The sequence below is a fragment of the Lolium perenne genome, chromosome 7, assembly GCF_019359855.2.
Source record: "Lolium perenne isolate Kyuss_39 chromosome 7, Kyuss_2.0, whole genome shotgun sequence".
Lineage (NCBI taxonomy): Eukaryota > Viridiplantae > Streptophyta > Magnoliopsida > Poales > Poaceae > Lolium > Lolium perenne.
The window spans coordinates 9342776-9355337 of record NC_067250.2 but is presented as its reverse complement, the minus strand read 5'-3'; the positions used below and the strand labels follow the sequence as shown (position 1 = coordinate 9355337).

The 12562-nt window shown below is 46.6% G+C and overlaps 2 protein-coding genes across 2 annotated transcripts; one reads left to right on the top strand and one right to left on the bottom strand.

Annotated features, from left to right (window-relative positions):
- Window positions 1-3112: 3112 nt before the first annotated feature.
- LOC127311491 (large ribosomal subunit protein mL101 (rPPR4)) lies at window positions 3113-7882 on the bottom strand. The gene is made up of 2 exons (XM_051341926.2): window positions 7596-7882; window positions 3113-4791 (listed from the first exon to the last, which is right to left on the bottom strand). The coding sequence occupies exons 1-2, from the start codon at window positions 7809-7811 to the stop codon at window positions 3400-3402; spliced, it is 1608 nt and encodes a 535-aa protein (XP_051197886.1). The 5' UTR covers window positions 7812-7882; the 3' UTR covers window positions 3113-3399.
- A 140-nt stretch (window positions 7883-8022) lies between these two features.
- On the top strand, window positions 8023-12562 carry LOC127311492 (uncharacterized). The gene is made up of 5 exons (XM_051341927.2): window positions 8023-8365; window positions 10425-10630; window positions 10715-10813; window positions 11398-11471; window positions 12084-12562. The coding sequence occupies exons 1-5, from the start codon at window positions 8083-8085 to the stop codon at window positions 12298-12300; spliced, it is 879 nt and encodes a 292-aa protein (XP_051197887.1). The 5' UTR covers window positions 8023-8082; the 3' UTR covers window positions 12301-12562.

Below are 12562 nucleotides of genomic sequence, written 5' to 3'. Positions count from 1 at the left end.
CGATACAAAGAAACCTTTAACTGGCTTCTTAATCTCCATCATTGCCTGCTCGATTGATCGCGCTAGTTCATGCATGGGCCATCGCCGGGGATCCACCGTTGCCAGCGGTAAATTCTTCCGTCTACCTACTTCCATACCATCAGTACAGGTCCAGCATAACCAAACTGTTTGTTTGTTCATGTATGATGAGTGTTCAGGGTTTCGTTGGGGCATTGGCGTCTGCATAGCGACCTGGTTGATGGGTCCTAGGACCGTCAGGGTCGTCGCTGAAGCTCAACCTCCTGCTGCTGCTGCTGCTGCTCAAACGTCATCTCCACCTCCGGGCGACGGTGCCTGCCACGGTGCCACCTGCACAAGCAAGCCTTAGACGATGTGCGTATATATCGGGCTCGCTTCATTCCGGATTGCATCTCGAGCTTTAATTTCAACTCATCTCATGACCTAACTTCGCTATAAGCATAATTGCAGTGCCTCAATCACGAGGGGAGTGATATCAGCAAGTGCCAGTTCTACATGGACCTGCTCAACGAGTGCCGCCGTAAATCCAACAGCGCCGCCGCGGTTGCCTCACCGCCTGTCTCCACTTGATGACAACCCTCGAAGAGTGTCATCGCCTCATTGGGAAGAGCCAGTAGGTGTGATCTGTGCTATGCGAAGCAGTGGTAAAGTAGGATCACGAGATTAGCTAGCGTGGCAACGTCCAAGTTCAAAACTAAAATCACAAGTATCTCTACTAATAAGTTACGGATCGGTGGTGTTAGTAGGTCGAAAAAACCGGGTTATATTTTCGTCCGTCAAAAAGACCCAATCAACCAGCGTCCTATCGTCGTACGTAAAAACCAGAAAACCAAGCCAATCTAGCGATCCCACGGCGGAAAAGCCGGCTAGAGGAAAAAAACCAGCGTACTTAAAAAAACCGCCTGCCTAAAATTACAAGCTATGCCACCGCCAAGTGAAACGCACCGTTTCGTTGTTTTGTTCCGCGCAGAAAAAAAGTCCCAAATCAGAAATATTGTTGAGCTCTCGCCGCTAAGGCACAGCTCCCTCCGCGCTGCCCCGACCCGCAAGATCCCTCCACCGCTCCGCGCCACCGAGCACAACTCCCTCTGCGGTCGCCCTATTTCCACGCCGCGAAGGGCTACGTGGAGGTCGTGGAAGGCGTGGCCATCCAGGACGAGGACGCCTAGCTCGGAGGAGTGCCCGGCCAACGCATGCGAACTTGAGGCAGAGCTCGCACCGGATTTAGCGCGGGGCACGGATGGAACGGGACAAGCCTTGCGACACAGAAGAGGGGCCGCGCGGATGTAGTTGCAGGCGTGGTCATCTGGGACGAGGACGTCCATCTCGGAGGATTGCTTGGCCATGGCGGACGGGTTGAGGCAGAGCTCGCTAACCACAGAACGGGGACAAGGAGGCCGCGGGCGCGTGATGGGGGCACAGGAGACGACGAACAACGGAGGAGGACGATGTCCCCGTCTCTCTCGGCCCCAACCAACGAGAGCAGAGCCTCGTGGCTCCCTTGCTCGATTCCACGCTGTGCCGGCTCGCTGATCCCCTCCCTTGGCCGTGTCGCCCCTTGCTGCCCTTGCCCACGTGCGCGCTGCCGCCGCATCAACCGGGCCGCATGCGAATTTGGGGGCGGCGCCATTTTGGGCAGGACTGGAGGAGCACCTCCGCTCCAGGGCCGAGCCCACGAGTCCGCCTTATTTCTCCACCGTGAGCTCCCGCAACAGTAGCACCAACTCATCGAGGTCCTCGTCCACGGCGCAGACGGAGCGCTCCTCCTCGCTATCTCTGCAGCAGACGGGTGACGGCGGAGGGAGCATGGCCTTCCTGAAGATCTTGTGGAGCACGAAGATCACGCCCGCCGCCTGGGGGTCGGGGGTAAGCTGCTCGGAAGGCGGCCGCGTCCGCGTTGAGCCGGTAATCCTTCATCAACCACCGCGTCGGTGCCCATACCGCCCTGCTCTTCCACGTGTAGCGGCGCCGCGGGACGGCAACTCCGCGACCTGTGCAGCGGCGAGCGGCGGCACCGGCCTAGCGGCGGAGGTGCATAGGGTATCGGGCCAGCTCGGCGTCGAGCGGCGGCGCCGGCGGCTACTGCCTGAGCTAGGGTTCTTCTAGGCCCTATTCTTTTTTTTTTGAGAATTCTAGGCCCTATTCTAAACATGGGAGAAAGGGCTAAGATCGGTTTGGTTTCTTTTGATGCGCAACCAGGGTAGTTTTGTCCTTCGGATCTTTCATTTGTCCTCAAATAAAAAGAAAATAATTTTAGAGGGCAAATTATCATGTGTCAAAGTAAAGTGCAAAAAAGATAGTTCAATGTAATAGAGGGCAAAAAGTAAAGTGTCAAAGTAAATAAGGGCAAATAATAAATTTCACCGCATAGTACCGTTTTTAAGCACTTCTAGATTGGACTGCTGCTTCATCCTTAGTACGAGATAAACAAAAAATTACTTTGTGTGTTCTAATTACAAGTTTTCTCTCTTCGGTTGCAATACACATGAATTTCTAAGCACATATTTATTTATTTGTAGATATTGTAACACATTCATTTCTACAACACCCCATGGCTTATCAACAATAAATTACTTTACGTATATACATAACATATATTTTTATCCCGCTGCAACGCGCAGGCATTCAGCTAGTTCTGGCAATCTACAAAAGAAAGCTCAGAGTGGAACTCCAGATGTAGCTTGGAGTGCATAATTATTTTCCTCAAGAGGGTGCTTAAACCACTCTTCAGAGGCATATATCCTTATAATAAATGTAACAATGTACTATTATCTCTGTTCCGAAATATATACATCTTTTGCAGCATTAACAGAGGTAATAACATAGTGGAACCATAGTTTGTTTGGATATTAACAGAGATTATATAATCTGACATCTGAGTAATTACCTTACATCTTTTGCGGCATTAACAGAGAGGAGCGATCGTCACAGCGTACTCCTATTACTTAGGTTCAGTACGCAAGTAGCGTACATACAAAACAAATATGATCCAACCTTTTCATATGATTAACAAAAATTCTGCGAAATCAGCAATTTGCCACTTGTTCCCTAAATCCTCACACCACAGAAACAAGGACACCGCAGTCAGAGCACATGAATTAAAAGTTTGATTTCAACAAGCAAAACATGTGCAGTTCATTCCGCCAACCACAGACAGAACACTGGTACAACTGAAAAGCAGAGCATTTCAAACAGAGTGCTTCACGCCCATGGACGACTCCCATGGTGTGCGGAAGCAGCCGATAAACAGAAACAAATGTCAGGCTAAATTTCAGTATACATCCTGGCGTTACAGAATTCGCAGAAGAAAAAACGCAAAAGAAGGATTGAAGCATCCTGCTGTCTCTTATTGAGATGAACAAAAAGAGGGATGCTAATCAATTAATCCACACAGATGGAATCAACCAGCTTGGAAGTCTCCTCGCCAACTTCCACGTTTTCGATCTTCAGACGGTGCCGCATCCCGGGGAATTTCTTCCCAGCCGCTGCGTATGTTCGTACAAGCGCTTCAAACACCACCGTCCCCAGATCTTTCTGCACCTTCTTGAGCACCTCGACGAACTGCTCAGCTCCATCTACGTCTTTCTTCTTCTCAAAGTAACCCATCAAGGTCTCGGTCACGTCACGTGGCGGCACCCAGATCCTACCACTGCTGTGCCCCTTCTTGATCGCACGGTCAGCGCACCAGTGAGCATTCTTGAGATCCCCTTCCTTGAGATAGTGCTCCATGAAAATCTCCCACGTCTTGGCGTTAAGCCTTCCTCCACGCATCTTGGCACGCTTCTTGAGAGCAATTGCCTTGTCAAGCATACCCTCTGAGATGTATGCCTTGATCAGAGCATTGGCAACCCGGATGTCATATTTGGGGTGTTTCAGGTCAAGCTCCTCTGTTCCCTTCTCCTTGGTTCCCTTAACATCAGAATCATTGTTGGATGCGTTAGTTGTAGATTCTTCGCCCAACTTAGAAGCTTCAGTTGTCACAGCATCAGTTGCTTTAGTCTTGGGTGGACGGATGTACCGGGCTTCCCACTCTTTGAAACAGGCCTCAGCAGCAGGCAGATCCTTCAAGTTCGCCAGAACTTGAATCATGTTGAGATAGCTCATGTTTGCCTTTCTAGGATTATTCCGCTTCAATGACCGCCAAACACGATGAACTTCCACTAAATTTTTCGTTCGCCCATACAATGTGATGAGGAACTGGTAGGCTTCAAGGTCATTGCCAGTGTTCCGCTTCTCTAGTGCCTTCAGAGCAGCTTCTGCCTTCTCAGTCAACCCAGCATCAACGTATATGGAAGCCAGGTTACTGTATGTTGTCCAATCAGGAGCAACACGTCCATCCCTTGCCATCTCTTCAATCACCCTCTCCACCCCTGATATGTCTTGACGAGCTGCAAGTGACCTCATCCAAACATTATAAGTGTAGACATCTGGTGATACATCATCTGCCTTCATGGCCTGGATGATGCCGGGGACCTTTTCAGGTTGGTTGACCTTAGTGTACAGTGTCATAAAGCTGTTGTAGGACATGGCAGTGAAAGCAAAGTTGAGCTCCCTCATTTTTTCCATAAGGGCCAGGGCCTTCTCAACCATTAAATCCTTGCAGTAACAATTGAGAAGCGCTCCATATGTGAGATGAGTTTTAGAAGTTTCTGGGAGATCCATGAAGTACTTCTCAGCAGCAGCTATGCCTCTAGACTTAGCAACAAGATCCAGGCGTATTGCTTGATCACCGACTGTAGGATTCATGCCTCTTCTGCTCATAACTTCAGTAAGCTGCAGAAATGAACAATAGAAGGGGTTAAAGAACAACTACACGCAGATATGCAACATTCAAAATTATATAATGATCTCCATCTGGAGCATGCTATAAGCATTTTATGTTCTGATTCACTTGACACATGCACAAATTATCATAGTAAAATCAATGAATACATTAAAAAAACTACTTTAGCAAAGTCATTCACAAAAATGAGCAGGGAAAAGAAAAAAAAAGATTACTTCACTTAGTGCTGCTCCAGGTAAAATAAGAAAGGAAATACAATGAAAGTCCATCAATGTAAGTCTTTTATGCTCACATAGTAGTAACATGAATAAGAGGGAAGCCAATCTCGCAACAGCATTTACACACACACTAGCTTTTAGCATGCTACTTTGGGGGTGGGGATTCAGCTAGACCAAACATAAATCTGTGAATGGTTTTAGCATAAACCGGGTTACATGGTTTAGTTTCTCGTTTTGGGTTTGATTGGTTTGGCTGGGAATGGCTGAGTCCGTCCTACAGTTTGGATTAGTTATGGGTCTTTTAATAGTTAGAGGTAGAACTGACCAGGACCTCAGGTTAAGATCCGTTTTTTCAGATGGGTCTGAGCAGTTTTCTTTTAAGTTCAAGGCCTATGCAAGAAAGCAGCAGTTTGATTTGGTTCGTGTTAAGACTTATGAGCCCTCTGCATGTCGCGTGCATCAGTTGTGCTGCCATAAATATCGACTAGCTCATTGGAGAAACGAACTTGCTTTGTGCTGCTAATCATAGGCCACTAGGATGTAACTAGCTAGCTATCTAGCAGAGCAAGCTTTACTACTACGTGCAAGTCAACATGCCTTGGCTAATAGCATCAGGCAGGAAACAACTCTCGGCGAGTAATACATCGCCTCGAGTTGATCAGCAAGAAGGGCGGAGCGAGACCTGCGACAGCAGTTTCAACAGAAAACTAGGAATTGGGTTTAACACATAGTTTGTTAAGTGGTTTGGTTTTGGTTTGGGTGGACGATGTATAGTTTGCTTTAAAAAAACGTTGACCAACGGGGGAATGATCCCTCCCTTGGTTATACGTTGTTAGGTAGAAATGAGACCCTCCCCGCGGATGGACGCTAGGATGATAACCCGATTAAAGTTCGCCCCTCCCGCGAAATTACCGCGTGATGGGGATTCGAACCCGGGTGGGCTGGCTGCGCACTCGCCTTGCCTTGCCACTGAGCTGGAACTCAGTTTAAGTTGTGCAGGGCGGCCAGGGTGTGGTTTAGCTGTGGTTCTGAACTGCATGTTGATTGGGTATGGTTCTTGTTTAGTTTAGTTATAGGACCATTGTCAGGCTTAACAAGCATTATAAAAAACCCATGAAGCAAAAGTAGTACAGTCAAGTATCATGCAGTCATGGTAATATTTTGAATGTCATTGCATGCTTCTGACAGACCACGCCACAATGCACATATTACTAGTCCTTTGAATGGACAATTACACACCATTTGCATGATTTCTGTTCTGTTATGTGGCAACAACTGGTCCATAATGTCAAATATATGGTCTAACTTAAAAGATAACGAAAAGGACAAAGAGAGGGAGAAGTCTTTTAAAATCATGCAGCAGAAACATTACCTACACTACAGCACACCAAAACTCAACAAATGTGCTCTCAAATAAAACTCAAACAAATGTCTAGCTAAACCATTTGGCAATGCTAGAAAAGCCAGATGCCTAGCTAGGCCATTACCTCAGGGTGGTCCACTCTAGGTGCAAATAATGCAAGAAAATTCCATAGCAAGGTTCACATCAAGTATGCAAAAGGTCCAGCAAAGAGATTATTTACACAACTCATCGCGATAAGCATACTAAAAAATTAGCTACGGTATACTAAGTGCTAATAGGTATGAGAAAATTTGAAAATTTAAAACATAACAACTAACTTGTGAGGACATAGTACGTAAACTCCAAGAAAGATTAAATATGCATAAGAAGTTCAGTAACTTACAAATGATACCAAGAGAAATGAGAGTATAGGTTGCCGTGATCGTTCGTGGTGACAGGTAACAAAGTATATGCAACCATCAGCATGCCTATTCAGAATGAGGAAGTACCAAGAATAAACACGAAGACTAAGAACCTAATTGTATAAGAGATGGCCCAACTTTTTTGTAAGTCATACAGAGCAGCTAAAGGCGATTCATAAACCGCAGATGAAGCATTATCAAAACAGTGAAACAGAGTAATGAACAGACCAGCAGTAACATAGAAATGGTGGCTTTCCAGCAGTGAAATGGGACTAAATCTATGGAAATAAACCATCTGGACCAACCAAAGTCTGCGATACAGCATTTGCCGTATTTCAGAAGCCTATACTGTAAGTCCATCAAAATATAAGCAAACATGACGCAAAAGACACGATTTTACAAGTCTTATACACCACTCAGCACTATATTCCACAACTGAACCAGTGGGTAGAGGGAGACAAAAGTGAAAGACGCCTAGAAGGGTATTTTCATTTCATCATTTCTGAGACTCTATCATCGGCAATTTGACAAAGGTGTCGCAGTACCACATGGATAAAACATCACAACGATCTTCAGGTCTAGGGATCAAACACGCAATACAGATAATCGAATCAAAGCCTTCCACTGGGGCTAAACAACTCGGCAGGCCTGCGAAGCAAATTCGCAACACAAATCTTGATCTAGCACAAGGTGTACTCCCTTCCACGATCATACTACCACCACCAGATCTAGCGTACCACACCAATGGCATCAAAAGAAGCACAGCTCTGACAGTAAGGGGACGGGAAGGGACGGGGCGGGAAGGGCTGGACCTTGAGGGCCGGGCGGTAGAGCTCCTGCCGCCGGAGCCGGCGGACGCAGACGCCGACCTCCCACTTGAAGGCGCGCTTCCGGCTGCCGAGGAAGCCATCCACCTCCTCCCGCACCGCCTGCGGCGTCGAGCCCCGCCGGAACAGCCGCTTGTACAGCGCCTCCTCCACGTAGTACTTGGTCGAGCGCTTCGCCAGGTCCTTCGCCCGCGTCGCCATCGCCGCCGCCTCACGTCGCCGGCGGCTCCTCGGTCGGGGGTTTTCAGGGTTTTGGCGGCGCGAGGAGGGTCTCACCTCCCACTCTACTAGCTCGGTCGTTCCGGGCTCGTTGGGCCTGGGCTTCCCCAACCCGTCGCAGCTTCGGGCCCATTGGGCCAGCCGTGGGCTTCAAGTGATCTATCTTCCCCGTCAGCCGAGGGCAAATCGGTAACTGAAAAAAAAGGAGAGCTGTGAGGAGAGAGAGGCGACGTCGCCGGCGACCGGAGGGGCGATGAGCCGGAAGGAGGCGGCGGCGGAGGATGCAGGAGGAGGGGAGGGGTCGTCGCGCTCGGAGGGCGGCGGGGAGCTGGCGGAGACGCTGGCGCGGCGGCGGCTGTACCGGGAGGTGACGCTGGCGCTGCGGGCGGGGCTGCGGGACGCCAGGGCGGAGTTCTCCTTCCTCCGCGCGCGGGGGCTCCGCAGCCTCCTGGGCTTCCTCCGCGCCACCGCCTCCGCGCCCGGCGACTCGCAGCTGCTCCTCTTCCGCCACTCCCAGTCCATACCCGATCTCCAAGGTAACCGCGATCTCCCCGCGCGCCCACTTGCCGGTGATGTGATGTGATCCACCCAATGCGAAAAAAGAGCCACGATATTGAGGGTTCTTGGTTTCTCCTGCTTGCGTGGTGATGGAATCAATGCGGTGGGATAACCAGTGGGAGCTTGTATGGGATCATTTCAGAATGCTGTGGCTGTTTAGTAACAGTGGATAACCAGTGAGAGCATCGAGGCAACTCTTGTTAGAATTTAAATGCGTTAGGCTTCGGGTGATTTTGGCGGGTGCGGCTGGTTAGATTGCGCGACTTGGAGACCACGATCTCCCCGCCCATATCGGTTAATCTCACGCAATGCGAAAACGCTCATAATATTGGGATTCGGGGTTTGTTCTTGACAATTGGTGATATCAAGCCAATACAAGAACAAGTGGGTATTTGGATGGAATTAATGGAGGATGCTTTTCGCTGTCTCGTAACAATGGCTACAATGCGATGACCAGCGCGAACATTGGGGAACCTCTTGTTAGAATTAAAATTAAAGAGACCCGGTGGAAGAATCCCTGGCTTATTGATTGTGAGTACGACCTGGTATTGCGAGCGCGGAGGCTCGAACCCAAGTGGGCAGGCAGACATCATCAGCCTGTGCCTACCATCCGGGCTACGCCACGGTTCTCACCTCTTGTTAGAATGTAACCCTAGTATCAGTGCAAGTTTGGCTGGTGCAGTTAGTCAGAATACATGATTCATTATTGATTATAATTATCTCAAAGATTCAACTTTCACAACTCATGAATTACAACTACCAACAACATGAAAAAACATAAAGATAATTTAGAAACTACCAACATGGACTTCTGACACTTGGGTTGGAAATCGAATGACTTGGGCCTCTTGACAAATATGCCCTTCTCATTTCATCTCTTATTTTTGGGATACCATATTCATCAATTTGTCTCTGCCTACTGAGAACCAAATTGCATTAGCAAGATTAAGTATCCGGGGAACACAAGCTTCACGAGTTTCCTACAACAACAACAATAACAACATCAAAGCCTTTTTCCCAAGCAAGTTGGGGTAGGCTAGATATATGAAACCCAATTGAAACATAAGGAAACCAACACAAGGAGAGAGAAAAAACAAGTAAACTAAGATTCTGGCACATGGATCGCTGATTTCCATGGGGTCCTATCAAGAGCTAAATCTTTAGGGACATTCCAATCCCTCAAGTCTCTTTTTACCACCTCCGCCCATGTCAACTTTGGTCGTCCTCTGCCCCTCCTTGTATTTTCTTAACTGCTGCTTCTAGAGGCCTTCACGAGTTTCCTACGCTGCTTGGTTCCAAGAAAATGAGCAGAGATAAATCAATTCCAAAAGGAATTTTGGGAGGAATTAGTACCTGATTGGTGGCTTTCTCCCGTCTCCATTTGCGGTTCGTAAACGCGCCAGCATCAGACCCAATACTGGAAGTCGGGCCTTGCCGGTTCCACTTACCAAATCAGGCCCATGGCCCATCTTTCCATCCTCCTTCCTCTCAATCACGTACCATTTCGTCCCTGCCAAAAAAAGCTTTGCTGGCTCCTCTCGTGGCGCGCTGCGCCTGCGCCACTATGTCCTTGGAGCGGGAGATGTAGGGAGGGTACCCTGCTCCACAACAGGGGTGCCGACGCGTCCGCCCCTGCTCGCCTCAGTGGTAGCGCCGCCCCTGGTCTTTGTGTTTCCCAAATATGTATGTCACCAAGCTTGTTAGATCTTACTTTTATTTAGCAATTGTTCCAGTTCCCAGCCTCACCTTGGGACACTAGATCATACCAATGTACTTCAAATTCTGGAACAAAGTGGTCAATAGTTCCTTATTTGTGAATCGTAAAATCTGATATTGGATTTCTTAAGAGTCGTGTGATCACGAGCATCTACTGTAGCTTGTGTCGAGATAACATTTTTTTTTCATTTGAGCCTTGCTGTAGTTTTTTTGGCATCTAACTTTACCATTCAGTGTTTTAAGATGAACATGCATTTATCTGATATGTATGTGGGCACCTGAGTAAGTAGTGATTACTGACACGCTTATGTTCTGTGACAGTTATTACTGTTCTCTTTCAGAATTCATTGCATGAGGCAAAGGAAGATCCTGTTTTGACATTGGATCATATATTTGGAGTCGAGCCAATCAAGATTACCAGCCCCCCAACTGATTCTGAAATTGCTCTAGCTCTTAGAGTTTTGGAAGGCTGTTGCCTTTTGTATAGCCGATGCACTGCTCTGGCTCACAAGTACAAGGCTGTGAAGGTATCTGCCACTCTTTTGTTCTAAAGGTTTACTACTATTGTGTTTTGTTCTTCTAAATGCAGTTAACGGCTTCAGTTTCTGTAGGTACTCTTGAATATATTAGCCAGCAGAGGTCCAACTGAGCAAGGGGTTTGTTTGGATGCTCTGATATCATTGATGTTGGATTCACCTTCAAATCAAATTGTATGATTTACACTCTTTTCACCTTCAAATCAAATTGTATGATTTACACTCTTTTCACCTTCAAATCAAATTGTATGATTTACACTCTTTACCAGAATGTGTCTTATGGTTGTCTTAAATCTTGTACACGAAGATGTTTCCTTAAGATTTATGATGAGTTTTCTGAATGTATGAGATAATTTGCAAATGTAAGCTTGCAGATAGCTCTGACATGATTGAAATGGCTGAATCTTTTATTTTGACATGTTACTTCCATTCAAAGGACTTATAGTGTGTCTTTCACTGATGTGCCAGTAGGTTTAAGTACTCCCTCCGGTTCAAACTAATTGCCCAAAAATGGATGTATCTAGACATGTTTTAGTGTGTAGATACATCCATTTTTAGGCAACCATTTTGAACCGGGGGCAGTATTAAATTTTGCTTCCTAACATGATTAATAGTTGATGTGAGATTGCTTAATAATAAAGAAAAGGACGCAACATAACATCAATAAGTCGTCAATCTTGATTATTTCTGGTTGCTGCGGTTATTTTTCTCTTCAGCAGATCTGTAGGAGTACCTTATATATCTACTTCCTTCTGTAGGAGTTTGAGGAATGCAGTGGACTTGAAAAGGTTGCTGAGCTTTTGAAGGACGAGCAAGTGGAAGAGCACATAAGGCAAGGATTGTTCCCTGAAGTGTTTTTTTTTTATATATTTCAAATCTGAATGCATGGCCAACAATTTAACCAAAGTTATTGTCCAAGTCGCATGTGAATTATAGTTACTAATACATTTCATTCATGCGATTGATCTGTGTCTATATCTCATCAGTAACTGAAAAGAATAATAAACTCGCGGAATGAAAAGGTGTAAAGTGTGATTTGGTACCTTAGTGGTAAAAATGCCCACTGCAAAACTAGCCTTGAAGAGTACCAGTTGTTCACCTCTGATCGGCTCATTCCTTAATTGTACTACCTCCAACTTAATGCTGAGACGTAATGGTGCACAATGAAATGTTGACATGAGCAACTAAATAGCATGCAATCCCAGTTTTGCATTTCCCTTGCGAAGCTCTGGGTCTCCAGCTCTTTCCTTATTAGAAACAGTATAAATTGTATATATTTGTTTCTCCAATGTGCGAAAAGTACAAATTATGCCTTATATTTATTAATTTCCAATACAAAGCTCTAGCGTCTACTGGAAACAGTACTTATTGCATTTTTCTCCAGGTTTGTTTATGGTTGTTGGCTTGACTAATTTATTTTGACCATTTGGCGTTTGAATGCCAGGTTGAAATGTGGTGAGTTTCTACTGCTACTCATCGGACATGTTTATGCCAAGGAAAACACTCCCATACATGATCAGATGCGGAATCTACTTGGGGAGCAGTGCGCGTCGCTCATATGGGCAGCAAGCCGGTTCGGATCCACCCTAGACCCGGAGCAGAGGCAGATGGCCTTGCAGATACAAGCGAGGAGAGTTGTTGAATCCTTGGAGCCCTACTAGGACGGTCGCAGCAATGTGTTCCATGTCTCTGGTCTCAGTTGCATGCTTCATTCTCTCCCCCTGCATAAAAGGGGTGCGTCCTCAGTTTTGTGGTCCATCACAAGGCCTCTTGTCCTTCTTTTCTTGTGTAAAGCTAATTTTATGTTTGTTGTTCGTATGAGTTTGAAAATGCCGTATTTGTTTCATGTATGTTGCAAAGATTGGCTATTTAGCTTTGTTTGAAGACCATGGACTATATAGGGAGATGGGTCTAGTTTTAAAA